General features: G+C 37.5%; 1 protein-coding gene across 4 annotated transcripts in view; it reads right to left on the bottom strand.

Moving 5' to 3' along the window:
* Positions 1-24,826, bottom strand: part of EPS15 (epidermal growth factor receptor pathway substrate 15) — a 147,153-nt gene that overhangs the window by 50,398 nt on the left and 71,929 nt on the right. For 3 of the 4 annotated variants that reach the window (XM_023727084.1, XM_023727085.1, XM_023727086.1), the window contains 2 exons: positions 14,080-14,152; positions 740-901 (listed from right to left, as the gene is read on the bottom strand). In XM_023727084.1, coding sequence (XP_023582852.1) covers positions 740-901; positions 14,080-14,152 — 235 coding nt within the window. Of the gene's footprint in view, positions 1-739; positions 902-14,079; positions 15,470-24,826 lie in introns of those variants that run through there. The other variant, XM_004371750.3, reaches the window with a different exon arrangement.

Genomic DNA, 24,826 nt, shown 5'->3' with positions numbered 1-24,826 from the left:
ATACCAGTCTATTTCAGCTCACTAACGTCTAGGATATCAATCTTTATGCATTCCATTTCATTTTTGATGACTTCCAATTTTCCTAGATTCGTATTTCATACATTCCATGTTCTGATTATTAAAGAATGCTTGCAGCTGCTTCTTCTCATTTTGAGTCGTGCCATATCAGCAAAAGCTTTACTCCATCCACGTCATAAAGGTCGACTGCACTTTAAGGCAGCTCTTCCCCAGTTGTATTTTGAGTGCCTTCCAACCTGAGGGGCTCCTATTCCGGCACTATATCAGACAATGTTCCGCTGCTATTTGTAAGATTTTCAATTGCCAATTTTTTTTTTGAAGTAGATCACCAGGTCCTTCTACCTACTCTGTCTTAGTCTGGAAGCTCCACTGAAACCTGTCTACCATAGGTGATCTTGCTGGTACTTGAAATACCGGTGTCATAGCTTTCAGCATCACAGCAACATGCAAGCCAGCACAGTATGACAAACTGACAGACGAGTGGTGGATAGGTACCATATTTTCAAAAATTTGGAAAAATAGTAGATTTAAGTGCTCTGCTATTTCTCCTAAAGAGAGCCTATAATTTCTGGATGAACCTTGCTCTACCTCCCTCATGTGCCCAACTGCTGACTAGATTGCCATCTAAGAACAACAACAAAAAGCAGAGAAGGCTTTTCTCTTAAGGTAGGAAAAGCAACTAAGGTACAGATGCAGGCATCAGTGAACAACCAGACTTTACCCGCTGGGCTTCCTCAGCACATTTCTTTCTGACTTCCTTGAGCTGCTCCTCCAGCTGGGCTTTCTGCTCATCCAGCTCATCAAGGAGTTCCTGTACTTGCTGTTTCTGGGCCTGTAGCTTTTGCAGATTAGTATTTTCCCTTTGAACTTCATCTTGAAGATCCTAAAATGCAAGAAAATTAATTAACATATTTCTTCTCTTTGGAAGGGAGGTTAAGTTAGCAAATAAAAGAGTCTATCCCAAGGGGAAATAAAGTCTTGCCTAATATATTACGTACACTGTGTTGATGGATTGGAGAACTAATCATAGCTTTAAACACAATCTTTACTTGAGGACTTCTTCACTATACACCAGATTTTAACATCCAATTCACTTACTCAAATATGTCCTTGGATGTCTGATGGACTCCTATAACATGTCCAAAACAGAACTTCTGGTATTTTCCCAATTCTGCTTCACCCTCAATCTTCCTCCTCTCAGTCTCTCTGGCCAAAAAAAAAACAGCATCTTCTCTGCCCCCCTCTCTCACGTCTTGTCTTAAATCTGTTGGTAAACCCAGTTACCTCTTCTTTCAAAATATATTCAGAAAGGGACCACTACTTACCACCACCATTGCTTCAACTCTGGCCTAAGTCACTCATCTCTCTCCTGGACTGCTGTCTTCTAAATGGTTTCCCTGCTTCCACCCACGCTACATTTCAAGCTACTTTCAGTACTGCAACCACTGTTAAAAAGCTACATCAGACCATGTCACTCCTATACTCAAAACACTGCATTAACTCCCCATCTCACTCACTGTAAAAGCCAAAGTCTTTACAATGGCCTCTATGGCCCTACATGATCCTATGTCCCAACTTCATTTCTTACTGCTCTCTCTCTTGCTAGCTCGATTTCAGCAACACTGCTGCTCCTCAAACATGCCAGATATGCTCCCATCTCAGGATCTTTCACTGATTAGTTCCTCTTCCTAGAAAGTTCTTCCCCCAGATATCACGTGGCTCAATCCCTTACTTCCTTCAACTCTCTGCTCAACTGTTACCTTCTCAGTGAGGCCTTCCAGATTCACCACCAGCACCTGCCTATCCCACTCCTATTCCCCTTCAAATACAGCATACAATTTTATTTGATTTTTGTAATACCTTTATAGAAATAATTCACATACCATAAAATCTACCCACTTAAACTGTACAATTCAATGGTTTTTAGTATACTCACAGAGTTGTGTAACCATTACCACAATCCAATTTAAGAGCAATTCCATCACCCCTAAAAAGTTCCCTCATACTCGTCTGAGGTCAATCCCCGTACCCACCTCAAGCTCCAGGCAACCAGTGACCTATTTTCTGTAGCTACAGTTTTGTCTTTTGTAGAAATTTCACATAAATGGAGTCATACAATATGTAGTGTAATGTATCTGGCTTCTTTCACCTAGTATGATATTTTTGGGATTCATCTGTGTTGGTGCATGTATAAGTAGCTCGTTTCTTTTTACTGCTGACAGTACTCCATTGTTTGGATACACAAGTTGATTATTCCAATTTTTGGCTACTCCAAATAATAAAGTGTATAATTTATTTACCTTCTGTATTGTCTATCTCCTTTTACTAGAATGTAAGTTCCACAAATGCAGGGATATTTATATAAGTTTTGTTCATTACTGTATCACCACTTCCCAGTACACAGGAGGTGCTCCACAAATATTCAGTGAATGATGAATGAATAAATGAATCACAAAGGTGTCAACTCTCTCCTAACTAATCTATAATTCCAATGAAAACCCTAATGGGTTTCTGAAAGAACCTGATAAACTGACTCTAAAAGATGTTTGAAAGAGCAAAAGAAATAAGAATAGCATTATAAACTGTAGAAAGACTTATCTACTACCCAAAAAACCCTAAACCCGTTGCCATCCAGTCAATTCTGACTCATAGCAACCCTATAGGTCAGAGTAGAACTACCCAAAAGGATGCCAAGGAGCAGCTGGTGGATTTGAACTGCTGACCTTCTGGTTAGCAGCCAAGCTCTTAACCATTATGCCACCAGGGCTCCTATCCTACTAGATATCATGAATTATTAGAAAGTTAAAATAAGACAGTTTGGTATTGATGCAAGGATAGATAAATAGATCAAAGGAGCAGAAAAAGAAACTTTAGACCTAGGCATATACCGAAGAATTGGTTATACAAGAAAACTGATGCAAAGACACAGTATTACAACTGACGGGGGAAAAAGAAATGATTCAGTAAACGGTGCCGGGCATATCCATGTGGAAAAAAAAAGAAAACTTTTTAAAGTCTCCAAATCATACCAAACAGAAAAGTAAACTCCTGTTATATCACAGACCTAAATGTAAAAGACAAAACTTTGAAATGTGTAGAATAAAATGCACATCTCAGGGTATGGAATAATTTCTTGAAACAAAACAAAAAACAAAAAAGCCGTCTTAAAAATGTTATATTTATTTATTCATCTATATGCCAGATCTTATGTTTAATGGTAAGGGCTAAAGAGATAAAACAAACAAACAAAACAAGGTAAACCTTGGTAGACAGAGAAAAGCAGCTGTTACCATCATCATTACTCTGTGAAACATAATAGCAAGATGGCTTGATTTACATAATCTCTGACAATTAAGGTTCCTCATCTAACTAAAGAAAATCATTTGAATTAGTATTTTCTCAAATCTCCCAAGAATACCTTACTAGTATCATTCTACATGAACAGGAGAGAGGTTAAATCATTACAAATAGAGGAAACCTTAGGAAATTAGAGCTTAATTCTCCACTGGAATCACAGATGAGAACGGAGAAGGGATTGATAAGGTATGTGTCAGCAAGAGGTGGGCAGAGAGCTTGAAGAGGGTGAAGTAGAATTGTGAACACAAGTTTCTAAAAACGATACCTTTTTAATAACATACTCATCAAAGGTCCCAATAATCATTCCTCATAATAAGAATCTTAGAAAATTTATTAGAAGAAGGCCTCAGAGTTACTGCATGAATTATGCAAAACAACATCATCATCATAATAGCAAATGCTTCAATACTGTTTACAATGTGTTAGGTACCATTCTAGGCTTTTATTTATAATCTATATGACAGACCTATGAGGTGGTTATTCTTGTTAGGTGCCGTAGAGTCGGTTCCGATTCACTGCGACCCTATGGACAACAGAAAAAAACACTGTCTGGTCCTGCGCCATCCGCACAACAGTCGTTATGCTTGAGTCCGTTGTTGCAGCCATTGTGTGTCAATCCATCTCACTGAGGGTCTTCCTCTTTTTCACTGACCCTCTACTTTATGAAGCATGATGTCCTTCTGCAGGAACTGGTTCCTCCTGATAACATGTCCAAAGTATATGAGATGAAGTCTCGCCATCCTTGCTTCTAAGGAGCATTCTGGCTGTACTTCCAAGTCAGATTTGTCTGTTATTCTAGCAGTGGACAGTATATTCAATATTCTTCACCAACACCATAATTCAAAGTCATCAATTCTTCTTCAGTCTTCCTTATACATTGTCCAGTTTTCACATGCATATGAGGCAATTGAGAACACCATGGCTTGGGTCAGGCACACCTCAGTCCTTAAGGTGGTATCTTTGCTTTTTAACACCTTAAAGAGGTCTTCTGCAGCACAGTCATTTGATTTCTTGACTACTCCTTCCATGGGCATTGATTCTGGATCCAAGTAAAATGAAATCCTTGACAACTTCAATCTTTTCTCTGTTTATCATGATGTTGCTTACTGGTTCAGTTGTGAGGATTTTTGTTTTCTTTATGTTGAGGTGTAATCTATTCTGAAGGCTGTAGTCTTTGATCTTCAAGTCCTGTTCACTTTCAGCAAGCAAGTCTGTGCCATCTGCATATCACTGATTGTTAATGAGTCTTCCTCCAATACTGATGCTGCACTTTTCTTCAAATAGTCCAGCTTCTTGGACATTTGCTAAGCATACAGACTGAATGGTTAAAGGATACAACCACAACACACACCTTTCCTGATTTTAAACCATACAATATTCCCTTGTTCTGTTCAAACTACTGCCTCTTGGTCTATGTACAGGTTCCACATGAGCACAATTAAGTGTTCTGGAATTTCCATTCTTTGCAATATAACCCATAATTTATTATGATCCACACGGTTGAATGCTTTTGCATAGTCAATAAAACACAGGTAAACATCTTTCTGGTATTCTCTTCTTTCAGCGAAGATCCATCTGACATCAGTCATGATATCCCTGGTCCCACATCCTCTTCTGAATCTGGCATTCCCTGTCGATGTACTTCTGCAACCGCTTTTGAATGACCTTCGGCAAAATTTTACTTGTGTGTGATATTAATGATACTGTTCCATAATTTCTGAAATCTGTTGGATCACCTTTCTGTGGAATGGGCACATATATGGATCTCTTCCAGCTGGTTGGCCGGGTAGCTGTCCTCCAAATTTCTTGGCATAGGCAAGTGAGTGCTTCCAGTGCTGCATCTGTTTGTTGAAACATTTCAATTGGTATTCTGTCAATTCCTGGAGCCTTGTTTTTCACCAATGCCTTCAGTGAAGCTTGGACCTCTTCCTTCAGTACCACTGGTTCTTAATCATGCTACTTCCTGAAATGGCTGAACATCGACCAATTCTTTTTGGTACAGTGACTCTGCGTATTGCTTCCATCTTCTTTTGATGCTTCCTGCATCACTCAATATTTTCCCCGTAGAATCCTTCAATATTGCAACTCAAGGCTTGAATTTTTTTCTTCAGTTCTTTCAGCTTGAGAGATGTTGAGCGTGTTCTTCTCATTTGGTTTTCTATCTCCAGGTCTTTGCACATTTCATTATAATATTCTACTTTGTCTTCTCAAGTTGCCATTTGAAATCTTCTGTTCAGCTCTCTTAGTTCGTCATTTCTTCTTTCTGCTTTAGCTATTCTACGTTCAGCAGCAATTTTCAGAGTCTCTTCTGACATCCATTTTGGTCTTTTCTTTCTTTCTTGTCTTTTCAATGACCTCTTGCTTTCTTCATGTATGATGTCCTTGATGCCATTCCACAACACATCTGGTCTTCGGTCATTAGAGGTAGATACCATTATTCGCATTTTACGGATAAGAAAATTAAGCACAGTTGGGCAAGTAACTTATCCAAAGTTACAGTTAGCAAGCACTGGATTCAAACCACTCTTTAACTCCTGATTCTGAGCTATCAGTCACTATGCTATATACTGTCTACAGACTAAATATCTTACACGTGTGCCACTACTTTTCAAATATATATAGATGCTTCTGTGATTAAATTAAACATTAAACAATGCTTTTTCAATAACTCCTTTTTATTTTGTATTTGCTCAACCTATTAGTCTCAAAGTGCAACTACTATCTGGTCACTTTCTTTAAAAGGACTAACACAATGAAGTATCATGAAAGACTTCTAGTGCTAACATGCCATGAGTCTATGTGATTACAGAATCGTAATAGTGAGCTCCTCTAATACTTCATCCTTAATTTACCAGCATACCACAGTAAATTGGAAAATTCTTATAATTCAGTTATAAAACATGGAGATTCAAATTTTTGATGGGTAAAAAAATGAAATAAATTTAGATCTGCCATCTGTAACTAATAAAGTAATTGGATTAGTTTGAGAATATAATCCATTGTGAATTCCTTACTTTTTCCATGAAATTATTATATAGTTTATATATAACAATGTGCTGGCTCAAAAAGAATTAAAAAAGAAAATTCTGAGAAAATTTTTTTCTTTCTCTTTATTTAGAATATTCAGGACTGAGAACTGGAAAAATATCTGTTACCTATCCCCATCCTGAAATATTCTAGTCCTTCTACCCACCCTCCCACACACTCCAAAGAAAAAGCTAGGGCTTCATATGTTAATAAAATGTAGTCTTAATAGTCAGATGTAATTTTCATGTCTCTACTTTTATTGTAAATCCACTTAAATCAAATAGAATTTACCTTAAAAGGGTCACATAAAGCAAATGCCTAGGACATAATGCTAATTTTAAAAAGCTAAATACAAAGGCACATATACAACGTGATCACAAATAAAGTAATTTACGTATATTGACAGAAATATAGAAAATGTTAACAGTGGCTCTCTGGAATGTAAAATTATGGCTTTTTTTCTTTTCATACTTTTCCATATTTTACAAGCTTACTTGAAGCTTTACAAGTAAACTTACATGTGAACAATGAACCCATAAGCAGAAAATGGCATTTGCCATTTTTTAAATACCATATATTACTGGTGCTTTCATGCCAGTATAAAAATATTCTGATGTGAGTGAATTTTTATATAAGACATACCAATAATAGACCAATGCTGGCTTCATTTAATAAACTGAATTATTTTTTAAAATATGGTATTCTATGGTGAGCCACTTTTAATGCATCTGCAGAGGACATGTGTATGCAAGAAAAAAGAGAATAAACAAACCAATATAATATTTACTCATTCCTGCCCTTTCTGTTTCAAAGAGCAAACACATTCACTTCAATTTCCCAACCCCACTGCCTTTTCTCATTTCTTAGCTGCAGCAGAAATTCACACGGCAACACAAAATTACAGGCCTTTATGGGAAAGGTTACTAAGGTAACACCTCAGATTAGTAAGATATTTCAAGCAGGATACATGTCTATATTAAAATTCCTTATAATTAATGTTTCTCTATGTCTATTTCTATATACGAAAAAAAAATTTCTCTAAAGAAGTTCCAACACTAATCCACACACAAAAGGTCTTCGTCAACAAGCAGACTTAAAATTATTAAACTGCACAAAATCAAAATTAACAGATGCAAATATACACATTAAGAAGAATCAAATTTCACTGCATAATTACTTGTAAGACTACCACCACTGCAGTGTAATTTCTACATCAATATCAGTATCCAGATATACTTGACTAGTTCATTTTGGTATAGATTTGCTTATCCTCAGACTAAATGAAGGCAACAGATGCATGTTTTCCCCCTTGGTTAGAGCAGGAGTAGGTTCTCCTAGCAAACAGTGCCTTCCACTAAACTAAGATATTTTTCTCTTAACTTTAAGGTGGCCCTTTGGGAAAACCCACTCCTGGGTCAGTGCTTGACCTCAGCAAGTGCCATCGAATCAAGTAACTGAGTGCAGGCATTTTACAGATGCCTTTCCTAGTTCTGCTCTATTTCCCATGATCATGCTATACTTGCCTACCTGTGCCATCAACAGCAAGAGAAAGAACAGCAACAATTTGAGAATGGCAAGGATGAAATGAACAAGATTTGTGTAATACAGTGCCAACGTTTGTTTTAGAAAAATACCACACGAAGCCACATCCGAGGTTCCTCATCCAGGAACGAAGGAATACTTCAGCTGAGAATCTTGGCTTGATTTAAAAAGAAATTTCAAGGAAAATGTCGTTTTCTAGAAATCACTCAAATTACTGAAAACGACAAACTAATCCCCTTTCTTCCATACCCTATGTAGTGCCATGGGGGTACTAGAAATAAAATTTAAATACATACAGACTCTTACCTGTCTTAAAATTAAATTAATTCATCTTAGCAACTCAAATCTAATTTGTTATAAAACTGAAGAAATAACTAAGTATTAAACCTATAAAGTATTAGCAAAAAGGACATTAACTTATGAATACTTTTTAAAAAGTCCCAAAGCACATATACAGATATGTACTTAACACTAGTAAGTGTGTGTGTGTGTGTGTGTGTGTGTGTGTATGTGTGCGTTCCGCTGAAGAATCATTAAAGAGAACAAGAGGAATCAGAATCGATTTGACAGAAATAAGTTTGGTTTTTTTGGGTTGATTATTTAAAAGTAAATACTAATTATTGACTTAATTGATTAAAAACAAACAAACAACAACAACCAAAAAAAAAAAAAAAAAAAAAAAACCTCTAAAGACTAATCCAAAACTAGAATAATAACGTACATTCATGGCCTAATATCAAAATGGAAATTATTTATTCTAAATATAAAAAATGTATCGATTATAGAGCAAAACGTTTAAGAACAGGGAGTCTATTAAACTAGAGCGGGTGTTAGAAAACCTCACTCAACAGCCTGCCTTTATTTCCCAATCATATGCTTTCCAGCATGTTCTAAAGAACATTATTGCTAGAAAAAGAATGTTGAGCTCACATATCTAATTTTATTTCCAACTAAAATAAATCATCCCCTTTCATTAAAGAAAAATAACCAACTTTGCGAATTACAATGAAAGAAACATAGACAATCACTCTGAATTGCTAAATCTTTACTGATGAAGTATAAATAATCAGGAGTTTCTTTACCACAAGGGTAATATAAACAATACAGAAAAATCTGACTATGGCATCTGCTGTGCTTCCAATTTTTCTGCCTAGGGTTTCTGGCTGTGTCTTGTCCTATTTTTAATTTCATGCACAAAATTAAAGTTTATTCATTTCTATTATGAGCAGCTTCCTTAAATTTACCTCCATCTAGGAATATATTACCAAATGTAGTGCAAGGTATGACCCAAGGTACAATTTCTAAACTTACGGAACTCAAAATATAGGCTGAAGAAATTGGAATCTACACACACATATATATATACACACACACACATACCAAACTAGCACTATAAGGTAACATACTGTATATGCCACATAAGATATAAGTGGTACAGAGGATACACACTCCCCTGGGTGTTGTTCCAAAACAGGAAAGACTAGTGTAGACTGAAGAGACAGAGAAAGGAAAGTTTCAAAGAAGTGGTGAGACTTGAGCTGGACTTTAAGGTATGGGTACAGTTCACATAAGCAGGGAGGTAGGGCGCAGTCCAGATTGCAACAACAAGAGGTATAAGGGCAGGAATAAGGAGAATGTGTACAGCACACAGTTCAGAGCCAGGCAATCAGAAAGCAAGTAGTGCAAAAGAGGAGGGTTTGTATTTCAAACTTTTTTTTCTACCCACAACATACCTATGAAGTATGACATCTTCCCATCATTAATTGTGGCAGTGGGGAGCAGTAAAGATTTCACAGCTGCGAGTCATGATACTAAAATTGGTTTAGGAAGAAAGGCAAGAAAGGAATGGAGTAAGCATTTATGGTCTGACTTTAAAATTTTAGATGTTAGGTGATAAGGGTGGCAGCAGTGAGAATGGAAAACACTGACAGAAATAGGAGAGTCTAAAAATGAAGTCAATATTTTTCAACAAGATGAGACTCATTTTATACATACTGAGTTTGAAATGATAAACACTAAAATGCCCAACTGGAGATCTGGGACTGGAGCTCAGGAGAGTTGGACTTGAGAAATATTTGGAAGTCATCAGCATATGGATGAGAGGAGGTATGGTGAAGGAAGAAAAGTACAAAGGAGAGAAAGACAGAGAAAAAGAGTCAGTCAGTCTCTGGCAAAAGGTAAAACAGGTAGGAGGATATCTAGCAGAGCTAGAACCCAAGAAAGCAGTAACTAATTCAGGAAGAAGCTGAAAATGGATTTGGCCTTAAGATTACTGCTAGTCTTGGGGAGAAAAATAAAAGCACAGTGGTATGGGTAAAAGCAGATTGAATAGGGTTAAAGGAAGAATAAACCAAAACCATCAAACTCACTGCCACCGAGTCAATTCCGACTCATAGCAACCCTGTAGGACAAAGCACAACTGCCCCATAGGGTTTCCAAGGCTGTAAATCTTTACGGAGGCAGACTGCCACATCTTTCTCCCACGAAGGAGCTGGAAGGTTCGAATCGTCAACTTTTCAGTTAGCAGCCAAGTGCTTAACCACTGCACCACCAGGACTCCTCCAAAGTGGTAGCAGTAGCCCAGAAAAAGGGTATTTTCAAATCAAGGAGTCCACCCAGAGGCACCTTGGAAGAAAGGTCTGATGATCTACTTCCAAAAAATTAGCCACTGAAAACTCTAAGGAGCACACACACAGAGTTGCTATGAGGTGGATTCACCTCCATGGCGATCTTCAACCTGGGGAGTCATCTGGTAGAGTTAACGTGCTCAGCTGCTAACCAGGAAGTTGGTGGTTTGAGTCTACCCAGAGGTGCCTTGGAAGAAAGATCAGGAGATTTACTTCTGAAAAAATCAGCTATTTGAAAACCCTATGGAGCACAGTTCTACTCTGACACACATAGGGTTTCCACGAGTCGGATTCAACTCAATGGCAACTGGTTTAACTGATTTATGTGCAGATAATCCTATGTAAAGATGGAAGTCAGAGAAGAGTGAGACTGATGATGAAGCGCAGGCAGTAAAGAGATGACTGTAGGGTACAGAATAATCATACTAATCAGAACATTTACTGAACACTTTCCATGTGCCTGTCACTATACCAGCGTTACTGCATCATACTTGACGCACTTTAGCTGCATTATCTCATTTTATTCTCACAGTAAGTGTTTGATATTTTTATTAACCCATGCTGTAGAAGAGAAAATTAAACACAGAGTGCCAAAACTACTTACTTAAGATCACAAACCCAGAATGTGGCAGAGCCAGGAACTGAATTCGAGTTTGCCTGACACAAATTCTTGCTATAAATCGCTATGCAAAACTAAATAGAGCATACAAATAAGGGTCAATCCCTAAATATTTGTTGACTACTTAGAAGAAAATTTTTAATAAGATTGTACATAGGCAGTGTAAGAAAGGAAAACTTAAAAAAAAAAAAAGCTAAAACTACTAACATTTGAGGAAGAAAAGCCTTTCACAGCCTTTTCCCTATGAGGTTGGATCACTTTGGGCCTCATTTCTCAACAGGATTTGATGAACTCATAACTGGTAAGAGTTAACAGTAATATCTCATAAAATAAAATTTGAAGTCAGTGGTTGGTTTGGTCTTCAGGAAAATATCTTAATCTGAAAGTTTTCAAGATGGTAGCTCACAGGAATACAGGTGGGAAACAAAAATTTAGAAATTAAATACGTAGCAAATATTCTAATTTAACTGCCTTGAAGAGATTATATAAATGTACAACAACAAAAACAAAAATCAAAAACTCAGTCTTTTGGAGCTTTAGTCACATCTAAAGAGGCTTTGAATGTTTGGTTGCTTAAGATATGAGCTCACATAATCACTATCTGTGATTTCTAATATGGACAAAAGCAAGAATATTCAGCCAAGTATGGATGAAGCAGGCACTGATCAATAGGTCGAAATTCCGTTATTCCTCCCTCTGATGTCTTTATTTTGGCATTTCTCATTAGTATCTCTATTAGAAGGTGGGGTCAGAAAGAAAAGGTGAAGTACAAATTCTTTGATTCTATTAATTAATAACTCTAGTAAACTAGCTTTTACCAAAGAAATTAAAAAATGAGTACTGGAAGCTGTAATTACTTACGGATTTTAATCATCTATGTTATGCCTAGTCTGTGCCTCATTACCAATGGGTAAATCAGAGTTACCTCAATAGGATGTTACAGGTAATGAAATGTACTTACTATTAGCTCTGGTAAATTGTCACTGAAATAGAGTTTAAATTACTTACAGATGTCAACTATCCATGTCATTCTTAGTCTATGACCACATTATCATGGATAATGCAGAGATAACTTTATTGGGATGGAATAAGTAATGAATGTACTAACCCAAAGCTTTAATTAATCTAGTGCTCTTTTTCTATAAACATATGTTCAACCATTACTGCTTGGTCTGTACTAACCATGCCCCAAGATATCCTACACTTACAGCACCCTATGCAGAAAAATTCAACAATTTGGATTTGCTGTGCTAATCATACATTTTGGATTTAGCAAGCTTAAGGTTAAACGTACAACTTACCACCACCACTAAGTAAAGGAGAAAAAAAATCACAGGAAAATTTTGACTGACAATAAAACTTCTATAATTATAAGAAATCAAATATTCAAGGATAGCTCATTTAGCCTGAAGGTTTAACAATGTAAATATTAGTGCTCTTCCAAAGTGGCTATTTAAATTAACATCATCAAAAGATACAGAAGGGAAAAAAACCAACAGGTAGATGTATTCAAATAACAAAATATCGGTCCATCACAAGAACCTATGTACTTGGAAGCAGTAGCTAGTTAAGTTTAGGAGGTGTCCAAGATTGTACCAGTAACTGTATCTATTTCTTCAGCTTCAGAAAACTTTCGCAGATTATTTTGTCTTCCATTCTTAAACTATTTTCAGCGATAACTGCTTAAAAGTACATGACTCTTTTGCATTCTTAAGAAGGTAAAAAATTGCACAAAAATAATGTAATTGAGGTAGCTCTCCACCTGCCCCCATTTCATTGCCAGGAAGAGGAACATACTAGTGATGAGAAATATACTGGTGATGATCTTTTGACTTTTGTATCACTTTTAGGAAAATTTCAGTAAATGTAATAAATACAGTTATCCAATCAGAAAATAATTGCCACAAGAAGTCTCTCTGGGTTCTTCCTCAATCCCGCAGTAAATCATTCTCTCCTCTCTATCGCAAGCATAGTCAACCTGACAATTTCTGATGAATGTCCTATATCAAAACAAAACAATGGATCTAACAGTTTAGAGGTTTCATCTTTTAAAACTATTAGTACAAGTAAGGAAACGCAACATAAAAATTTAACATGTTAAGAAATACCCATCCATGAGCTCTTACTGACAACTGCCGCCAGTGTCTCTACACCCAACCTCTTGCATGCGCTGGTGCAGCATTCAGGGAATGGTACCTAATAGCACAGCCACATGCACTACTTACTTCTCTAAATGCAACACTGCTCAATTTTCTATATTTTAAATGTTTGAAATGCCCCTTTTGTATTATCTCCCAAAAGGAAACTGAGATTTCATTGTCTTTTCTATTTGTAAAATGAAGCTACTTAACACAGCACTTAGTGAAAATGAATTAAATCTCTTTATGTCAAAGTTTAAGACATCCTGACTACTAAGTAACTTATAAAATGCTATTTTAAAATATTCCATACCACCTCCTTCACCCTACCAGTATTATGAGAGTCTTTTAAAATACTAGGTCTCCAAGCTAACAAAATTTCACACCCATGAAAAAAGCAATTTTCTCTGCTATGATGATGACCTCACTCATTTAATTTCACAGGTATAATAATATTCTCACTTACCTTTAGTGATACAATATGCAGGTAAATATTATTTTTAAAATACTTTTTAAACTAGGAATCTATGCTGAAAAATACTGCTTTCTCATTGCAGTACAACCTTTGCAGGCCAGAATTCAAACCAAAAACAATCGTTTCTCAAAAGATAAACCTTTATATTATATAAATACTAGGTATTTACTTGACCTATCCATAAATACCACACCTATCAGACAATAAATGAATCTCTACATTTAAAATGAATACTCCTAAATCAGAAAGGAATACTGTATTTTACAGTTCACTTACCTGAACCTCGCTTGTCTTCTGTTTAACAGTATCTTCTTTCTCCTTAAGGTCCTGTTCTGCATTATTCTTTTCCCTAGAAGACCAGCAAACAATGCAAGAATATTTGAGAACATCAGCTACAGCCGGTATGGTTATCCATCCTCCTAATCCTGAATCGCTTTTTAAGTACATAGTGAAACATTCAATTTTTAAATGAAGGGCAGACTTTTCTACCCTCTTTTAATTATTTATGGACTCAAAATCAATATACGCTCTGTTTGTTAAAAAAAAAAAAATCGCTTTCTCACTAAAATGTGGTGAAAAGAGAATAGATTAAAAAAGGAAGAGGAGAAAAATAATCAATGAAACACTCAGGTTTCACTTATCTCACTGTTGCTATGGAAATACTGTCCAATGAAAATTGCTGGTGAAAAAAAGGAGGAGTTGCATCAGCCCTGTAGGCTTAACCCTTAAGTATCACTGTCAAATTAAATGAAAATGGCTAGTAGAAAAGTGAACAATATTAAGAAAAGGACATTTACTGAAGTGTTAATTTCCCCTTAAATCACTAGTGTGTACCAGTTTTAGAATGAAACAAAATACAGAAAAGTGAAAAGGTTGTTAATACACAGGCCCCTTGTGCTATCAAATACCACATCTGTTCAAAAAAGCTATTTTAGCAGAAGCTATCAAACTCAAATGACTAAAAACATAAAACAACGTATACCAAGAAAAAAAGGAATCACATTAGCATTTATTTCTACTCTTTAGATCGAACATGCCAGACTCCACTTTCACTTCAAAACATCATTATCTAAATTCTTACATACTTTAATCAGATCTGGCTTCCTAATGAATGACTCTTGGGCAACCTTAGAATCCGAATTACAAAATAAAGCCATTTCTTTGGATGTAACACATGTAACTGCTCATTTGTACAGAAATTATGTGTGTATATATAATATACCCCTTTTCTTCCTTTTCTACAGAACGAGAGAAGAGGCCATAACTATGTATACACAACAGAGCTTTACCCTAGACCCAAAACTCTACAGCAATACACTTCTGGGGTGATGAAAAGGCAGTGTGAATAGGGGAGGACAGCACTTAAAAAGTCTTCCAGGCTAGTACTGCAGAGCTTCTCATTAGAGCGTCAAGATTATATTTCAGTGTCTATCTCAGACACAACACAAATGTAAGCTCAGGCTCCATTAAGCTCTAGCTTAAAAGGAAAGTGAGAAAATCATGCCAAAGGAGACACTTAAGGGACAACTACATACTACATTTATACTTCTCACCTTTCTTGAGGTGAGATTTTAAAAGTAGAGAAAAAACAACTGTTTTGGATATGTAGGCACAGTATTCTTAAGATTTGTATGGAAAAAAAAAAAGCACACAAATAAAGCTATTTGTTCACTGCTACTTTTAAACACCTGAGATGGCCAAGGATCTCACTAACCGTTTGTCACATGGGTTGCAAAGTGGGTCACGATGTCGTGGAGAATTTTTTTTTTTTTTTTGTCGTGGAGATTTTAAACAGTCCCTGACCATGCGAATCATTGTTGTAGCCCGTTCCTCCCATACCTCAATCTACTTATTATGCAAAGGCCATCCCCCACTTCCAATCCTTAGCAAATTAAATAGAAATAAAAAAATAGAGGGGGAAAAAAGCACAGAGGAGACAAAAATCTGAAAATGCCCCACAAACTCTGCGAGCTCAATCTTGGAAATTTTTTCTTTCCTCCTTATGTGAGCAGATGAGTGTTTTCAGTACTGCTGCAGCATGTCTGAGATAAGCCACATGAAAAACTGCCCCCCTCCCTCAATCCCAAATCCTCAGAGGCAATCCACACAAGGTCAGTATCGAGTCAGCTCCTCATTTCTGACAGTAGATAAATAACAAAAATAGAAAACATTAAATGGTATCATAGCTCAGCATTGCACACAGAGATGTCTATGTTTGGGTAAAATGGAGGAATTTAAAGTACAGATCTCTCTTCAGTGTTTTTAATTCATAATTTTGGGTGTGTGCGTCTGTCAAGGGGGAACAGTGGTAACAACTTCAAACATATCTTGAAGACCATTCCAAACTATTAAATATGGAAGTCTTTAGGCATTAATTCCTCTTAGTACTGAGATTAAATTTAACTTTCAGTCACATTTATCTAATAATATCCGGGTCTCATAATAATTCCTTTTATTATCAAAACTAAGTACTATAACATACATTGCTAAACAGAACACCTCCAAAAATAATAAAATGTTCTGTTATATCACTGTCTACAGAAGACATGAGTGAAAATCTGGCCTATAAATTAAACTGAAAGATCAAATCATCTTCACAGTGACTTAGATTACAACTTCAGAGATGCCAAATTGCTACTGTGTCATCTTCCAATGCTCAGAATCTCTATAGCGATCCTTCTCATTTAAGGCAAGTAAAAATATCTAAACACACATTCAGGTGAACTAACGATGCTTGGCCATATTTCTTACATTCCCCCCTCTTTCAAGCAATAGTATATTATTCTAAAGGTGATAGGTGCATAACTAATACAAAGCATCCTGACAAACATTAGTGATTTAAAAACGTAATCTTTTCAATGCTTCTGTGCCACAATAAAAGTAATATTTCTATGCAGCTTCCCAAGGAGGTCACCATCATATGCAGATAAGGCAGACATAAGATATATCTTGTGTGCGAGCATTTTGCCCAAAGCACCACTGATCTTGAATGTCATGACAGGAAAAGCTACTGCCTTCACCTTAGTAATTTCCAGAAAAGGGAAACAAAATGACCCTACATGTTCTCTATCTTAGATCATCTCTTTGCCATATTCATTCCCAAGATGCTCACACATCCTGAGGAATCTACAATTATTAAAGCTGTAAAGACAAGCAAGGAATAGAGCTCCCTGGTTTTCCAAAGACTGACAGTTCTGATTCCATGAAATGTAGCATCTGAGGCACCAAGAAAAGCAAGCCAAAACGAGGCTTTCAGAAGCCTAGGGTGGACCACTGCAAAAACCTAATATATAGCAGTCAAAAGCTATTCACAAGGATAGTCAGACTCAGGAACCTTGAGACTGTGCAATTCACTTCACTTTTCCAGGCTCTGTTGATGGGGAGAAGGGACTGTGCCATCTGTCTTAATTTTATATTATCCAGATATTATTACAGAGACAAGATTAAATCACCTTCAAAGTTCTTCCCAGACAATTTTGTCTTTTTTTCTGAGCATAAGCATCCATTGTTTTCCAACTGGAAAACAATAAAAACTAGGAACGAGTTGGCAACTGTTGTTGTTATGTGCCGTCAATTCTGACAAATAGCAACCCTGCAGGACAGAGTAGAACTGCCCCAAAGGGTTTTCTAGGCTGTAAACTTTATGTGAGCAGAAGGCCAGGTCTTTTTTCCCTTGGAGTGGCTGGTGGGTAGGAATAGGTGACCTTTCAGTTAACAGCCAAGCATTTAACTAGTAACTGTGAAAACTTGTAAGTTGTTTTCTTCAATCCTAAAACTTACTTATAAAAATCCTTTTGGGGCATTTAACCCTAAAGATGTTCCTATTATTAACTGCCAATCTCTCTTACAAATAAACAGAATAACATGCTATTCTCTTTCTGTAGTCTTCAGTAAGGCATCTGAGTCTTAAGGAGAGCAAGAAAATGGGACTAGAAACTAGAGACCTAGATTCTTATCTGGCTCTGCCATAAAATAGTTTTTCTGACTCTGATTAGGACACTTAACTTTTCAGAGGCTCAGTCTTATTTTTCAAATGCAGATGATAATATCTCTACCAGCTTAGATTTGTGAGGCATAACGTGTAAGATGTCACAGAATTAGGACAAAAGCCAGCTTTGACCCAATGCTTTGGTTGCTTTTTATTCACAATATTAACTTTACTTAGTTTTACATAGCATTTAATGAAATAATTTTTAAATTTGTTAAAAAGAAGTTATACGTTTAAAAAAAAAGGGTTAGAAAATATTGCTCTAACACACACTTGTGAGAATATATAATGTAATCACTGAAATCTCTACCCAAAAAACTTCTCTAAATGTTTACTCAAAATAACTACTCTCTACTTTTAGAAACTCATTATACGGTTTTCAAAGCATAGGATTTGGAGTAAAATAGGTCAGGATTCAAATACTGGCTCCATCACACATCATTTTGGTTAAATCATTATACTAACATCTATTCGTTCTGGTGGTCCTTTTAGGACCCAACAATGTCTTCTTTTAGGAGACTGATCCTTTCTTTCTCCTTCACCTACCCATATAGCTCAGATAGAAGATGCCATCTTTTCAGAGACTCTACCTCTCTAGGTAATGAATGGCCAGGCATTGGCTACTGACGGAAGTTTAACCAACTAAAGCACCACATAGCACAATCACCATGATTAAATAAAGAACGGGCCCATGATCAAAATTAAAGCAGTCAAAGTTTTTATCTAAGAACAACGATGAATCTGTGAAGCATCTCATAACATGGATGAAACTGGAGGACATTATGCTGAGTGAAATAAGTCAATCACAAAAGGCCAAATATTGTATGAGACCTCTATTGTAAAAACCCATGAAAAAGTTCACACACAAAATGTAACAATCTTTGTTGGTTACCAGGGATGGAAGGGGTGGGGGGGAAATACTAAATAGGCAATAGATAAGTGGTATCTTGGGTGAAGGGTGAGACAGCACACAATACAGGGGAAACCAGCACAACTTGTACAAGGAAAGGTCATGGAAGCGCCACAGACACATCCAAACTCCCTGAGGGACTGAATTGCTGGGTGGAGGGCTGTTGGGACCATGGTCTCGGGGAACATCTAGCTCAGTTGGCATAACACAGTTTATAAAGACAATGTTCTACATTCTACCTTGGTGAGTAGTGTCTGGGGTCTTAAAAGCCTATGAGCAGCCATCTAAGATACTCCACTGGTCGCATCCCTTTGGGAGCAAGGGAGAATGAAGAGAACAGGATACAAGGAAAAGATTAGTCCAAAGGACTAATGGACTACAGCTACCAAGGCCTCCACCAGACTGAGTCCAGTACAGCTAGATGGTGCCCGGCTACCACCACTGACTGCTCTGACCGGGATCACAATAGAGGGTTCTGGACAGAGCTGGAGAAGGATGTAGAACAAAATTCTAACTCACAAAAAAAAAAGACCAGATTTACTGGCCTAAAGGAGACTGGAGAAACCCCGAGAGTATGGCCCGCAGACACCCTTTTAGCTCAGTAGTGAACTTATCTCCAAGGTTCACCGTTCAGCCTGGGAGTAGACAGCCCCATAAAACCAAATGGGACTAATGAGGTACAGCAGTCCAGGGACAAGGGCCAGAAGGCAGAAGGGGACTGGGAAGCTGGTGATAGGGAACCCAAGGTTGAGTAAGGATAGTGTTGATGTGTTGTGAGGTTGTTAACCATTGTCATAGGGCAACATTTGTAGTAACTGTTAAATGAGAAACTATTTTGTTCTGTAAGCCTTCATCTAAAGTGAGAATAACAGCACAATTGGAAGAGCATAGTCGATGTCACTGAACTGTGCATGTAGAAATTTTTGAAATGGTGTTATCTTTGGCTATGTATATTTTCACCAAAAAAAAAGGTCGAGAAGGGAGAGGGTTGACATGTTGTGGGGTTGTTAACCAATGTCATAAAACAATATGTGTACTACTGTTTCATGAGAAACTATCTGTTCTGTAAGCCTTCACCTGAAGCACAATTAAAAAAAAAAAAGTGGAAAAAAAATTTTTTTTATCTAGGATTCCTTTATTTGCAACTAACAGAGAACTACTACTACTACTACCACTGATGATGATAATTACACAAGCCAGTATTTACTAAGCATTTACTACATGACAGGTACTCTATAATAAACACTTTGCATGGATTATTGCATTTAATTCTCATAATTAGCCTTATGAGATGGGTAGTATTCTTATCTCCATATACTAGGGCTAAGGAAACTGAGGTCCAGAGAAGTTAATTTTCCCAAGAACACACAACTGGGAGGTAGCAGAGTCAGAATTCAGACCCATGAAGTCTGGCTCCAGAACATTTATTCTTAAGAAAAATCTTTCCTGTGAAATGACGAAGATGGGCATATCCGAGTCTAGGTACTGCTGGCAGTCACTGTCCGTACTTGAGCAATTTTCCCACAAAGATGCTGAGGTGAAAGGTAGGGAGACAGTGTCTTGGTAGAGTTTAGGCCCTGGTTCCTGTCCCTACTCTCCCTGATCCTCCATCCAAATATACCCTTACTCTTCCCAGTTATATGCAGACATAAAATTCTCCTTTTTTCCTAAACCAGCTCTTTTTAAGTCTATTTGCTTCTTTTCAAAGAGGGGTAACAAGCCTCAGTTATCTTCTTTAAAAGAAGGATAGTAAGACCTGTCTCTCTTAGTTGCACTGAGAATTAAATAATTTATGCCAACACACCTAATGCATGTTGCTATTGTTAGGTGCCGTCGAGTCAGTTCGGATGTATAGTGACCCTACGTACAACACTATGTAAAACACTGCCCGGTCCTGCACCACTCTCACAATCATTATGCTTGAGCCCATCACTGCAGCCACTGTGTCAATCCAACTCACTGAGGGTCTTCCTCTTTTTCGCTGACCCTCTACTTTACCAGGTATGATGTCGTTCTCCAGGGACTGGTCCCTCCTGATAACATGTCCAAAGGATGTGAGACCAAGTCTTGCCATCCTTGCTTTCAAGGAGCATTTTGGTTGTACTTCTTCCATGACAGATTTGTTCATTCTTCTGAGAGTCCATAGTATATTCAATTTTCTTCGCCAAAACCACAATTCAAAGGCATCAATTCTTCTTCCGTCTTCTTTATTCATTGTCCAGCTGTCACATGCATATGAGGTGATTGAAAATAAACCATGGCTTGGGTCAGGTGCACCTTAGTCCTTAAAGTGACATCTTTGCTTTTAAACACTTTAAAGGGGTCTTTTGCAGCAAATTTGCCTAATGCAACGTGTTGTTCGATTTCTTGACAGCTGCTTCCATGGGTGTCGACTGTGGAGCCAATAAAACGAACTCCCTGACAACTTTAATCTTTTCTCTGTTGCTTATTGGTCCAGTTGTGAGAATTTCTGTTTTCTTTCTGTTGACGTGTAATCCATATGAAGGCTGTAGTCTTTGATTTTCATCAGTATGCTTCAAGTCCTCTTCACTTTCAGCAAGCAAGGTTGTGTCATCTGCATAATGCATGTTGTTAATGAGTCTTCCTTCAATCCTGATGCCCCATTCTTCTTCTTATAGTTCAGCTTCTCGGATTATCTGCTCAGGATACAGACTGAATAAGTATGGTGAAAGAATACTACCCTGACGCACACATCTTTTTAACCTTAAACCATGCAGTATCCCCTTGTTCTGTTCGAACAACTGCTTCTTGGTCTAAGTACAGTTTCCTCATGAGCACAATTAAGTGTTCTGGAATTCCCATTCTTTGCAGTGCTTTCTGTAACTTATTATGACCCACAGAGTTGAATGCCTTTGCATAATCAATAAGACACAGGTAAACATCTTTCTGGTACTGTCTGCTTTCAGCCATGATCCATCTGACATCAGCAGTGATATCCTTCATTCCATGTCCTCTTCTGAACCTGGCTTGAATTTCTGGCAGTTCCCTGTTGATGTACTGCTGGAGCCACTTTTGAATGATCTGCAGCAAAATTTTATTTATATATGGCATTAATGATATTGTTCAATAACTTACACATTCTGTTGGATAACCTTTCTTTGGAACTGGAACACTGTCTGATATAGTGCCAGAAGACAAGCCCCTCAGGTTGAAAGGCAGTCAAATATGACTGAGGAAGAGCTACCTCCTCAAAGTAGAGTCGACCTTAATGATGTGGATGGAGTCAAGCTTTTGGGACCTTCATCTGCTGTGTGGCATGACTCAAAATGGGAAGAAAAAGCTGCAAATATCCATCAATAATCGGAATGTGGAATGTACAAAATATGAGTCTAGCAAAATTGGAAGCCATCAAAAATGAGATGGAACACATAAACATCGATATTCCAGGCATTACTGAGCTGAAATGGACTGGTATCAGCCATTGTGAATCAGACAATCATGTGCTCTACTAAGCTGGGAATGACAAGTTGAAGAGGAAGAGTGTTGCATTTATTATCAAAAAGAACATTTCAACATCTATCCTGAAGTCGACGCTGTCAGTGATAGGATAATATCCATAAGCCTACAAGGAAGACCAGTTAATATGACTATTATTCAAATTTATGCACCAACCACTAAGGTCAAAGATGAAGAAATTGAAGATTTTTACCAACTTCTGCAGTCTGAAATTGATCAAACATGCAATCAAGATGCACTGATAATTACTGGTAACTGGAATGCGAAAGTTGGAAACAAAGAAGGATTAGTAGTTGGAAAACATGGCCTTGGTGATAGAAACGACACCGGATAATGCATGATAGAATTTTGCAAGATGAACGACTTCTTCATTGCAAATACCTTTTTTCAACAATATAAACAGCAACTATACACTTGGACCTTGCAGGATGGAATACACAGGAATCAAATCGACTACATCTGTGGAAAGAGACAATGGAGAAGCTCAATATCATCAGTCAGAACAAGGCCAGGGGCCGACTGCAGAACAGACCATCAATTGCTCACACGCAAGTTCAAGTTGAAGCTGAGGAAAATTAGAAACAAGTCCACAAGAGAGCCAAAGTATGACCTTGAGTATATCCCACCTTAATTTTGATGCATTGAACACTAATGACCGAAGACCAGATGAGTTGTGGAATGACGTTAAGGACTTCATATATGAAGAAAGCAGGAGGTCATTAAAAAGACAGGAAAGAAAGAAGACCAAAGTGAGTAGAGACTCTTAAAGTTGCTCTTTAACGTAGGGTAGCTAAAGCAAAAAGAAGAAATGATGAAGTCAAACAGGTGAACAGAAGATTTCAAAGGGTGGCTCGAGAAGACAAAGTATTATAATGAAATGTGCAAAGACCTGGAGATAGAAAACCAAAAGGGAAGAACATGCTTAGCATTCCTCAAGCTGAAAGAGCTGAAGAAAAAATCCAAGCCTCGAGTAGCAGCCCTGAAGAATTCTACAGGGAAAATATTAAACGACACAGGAAGCGTCAAAAGAAGATGGAAGGAATACACCGAGTAACTGTACCAAAACGAACTGGTCGACATTCAAGCATTTCAGGAGGTAGCATATGATTAAGAACCAATGGTACTGAAGGAAGAGGTCCAAGATACACTGAAGGCATTAGATAAAAACAAGCCTCCAGAAATTGACAAAATACCAATTGAAATGTTTCAACAAACAGATGCAGGGCTGGAAGCGCTCACTTGACTCTACCAAGAAATTTGGAATACAGCTACCTAGCCAACAGAGTGGAAGAGATCCATCCATATTTATGCCCATTCCAAAGAAAGGTGATCCAACCTAGTACATAATAGGTGCTACATAAATGGTTAAATAAGCATGTAACATACTGTTTCCCTATCTATCTATTGAAGATAATATCTATTTTACATATCATACGTGGAGTTGTTGTGAGGAATGAAAAGGAAAATATACAACAGAACTCAATATATCCCTGTGCAACTTTGTCGCTGTCGTTAGGTGACATCGAGTTGATTTTCAACTCATAGTGACCCCATGTGACAGAGCAGAACTGTCCCATAGAGTTTCCAGTTTGTAATATTTACAGGAGCAGATTGCCAGGTCTTTCTCCTGCAGAGCCGCTAGGTGTGTTCAAACCATCAACCTTTAGGTTAGCAGCTGAGTGCTTAACCCTTGAGCCACCAGGACTCCATTATGCAACTTTAAGACCTATTTATTAACTCAACAAACGCATATCGAATCCTACTATATTCTTGTCACTGTGCTACACTTGAGAGACACAAAAAATAGTGACAGGTCTCTACCATTAAGAAGCTCACAATTGAGTGTACATGCACACATACTTGGTGTGAGGGGTCAGGAAGAAAAACGCAAAGAGATGATTATAATAAAATGTACTGGATGCTACAATAAGTAAGCCTAAGGTGCTGTGGAAACACATAGGATGGGTACCTGACTCTCCCTGGAGAGGTTTGGAGAAGGCTTTCTTGGTATCAGTGAGGATAAGATGATTTATTGCCTAACAAGCTGTGCAGACAATAAGTGGTATATTTATCAACAGAAATCACTCCAACCTAAGAATGCCTTGTAAAGGAGGTGAAACTTCAGCTAAGACTTGAAAGAAAGTATGACTACTGGGTAGGAATATGGCCTTTCAACTGCAAGAAGGAGCTTATGCAAGATAAAATTCTAGATAGTAGAATAATTTATCTGGGATGGAGGGTTCCTGTGTGGAAATAAAGCTGGAGGATTAGGATGAGATTATAAAAGAACTTCAGCACTAAGTAAAGACACAGACTTTTAAAATACAGGCAATGATGACTCCCTAAAGGTTTCTGAGTCATGCTTTTTTGGACTCTGAATGGTATTATTTAGCAACACAGCTCTCCTTTCTCTTCTGGCTTCTGCTCTGTGGGGAGAAGAGAGGAAGCAGAGGCTCTTATTGCTCAGAAAGCTGATGACAATTGCTAGAAAGGCAACAGAACACCCTGGCTCTGCTTATCTTGGGAACTGTCAGAAGCCTTGAGCTAGATTAGAGATACAACTATTCACAGCTGATGAGAGAGTCTTGGCTTTTATTCCAGGTAAGTCTGAAAGTTAGAAGATCTTTCACTCTAAGAATTCATAATGA

This window comes from Trichechus manatus, unplaced genomic scaffold (assembly GCF_000243295.1).
Source record: "Trichechus manatus latirostris isolate Lorelei unplaced genomic scaffold, TriManLat1.0 scaffold00015, whole genome shotgun sequence".
Classification (NCBI taxonomy): domain Eukaryota; kingdom Metazoa; phylum Chordata; class Mammalia; order Sirenia; family Trichechidae; genus Trichechus; species Trichechus manatus.
This window is presented reverse-complemented; position numbering and strand designations above follow the sequence as displayed.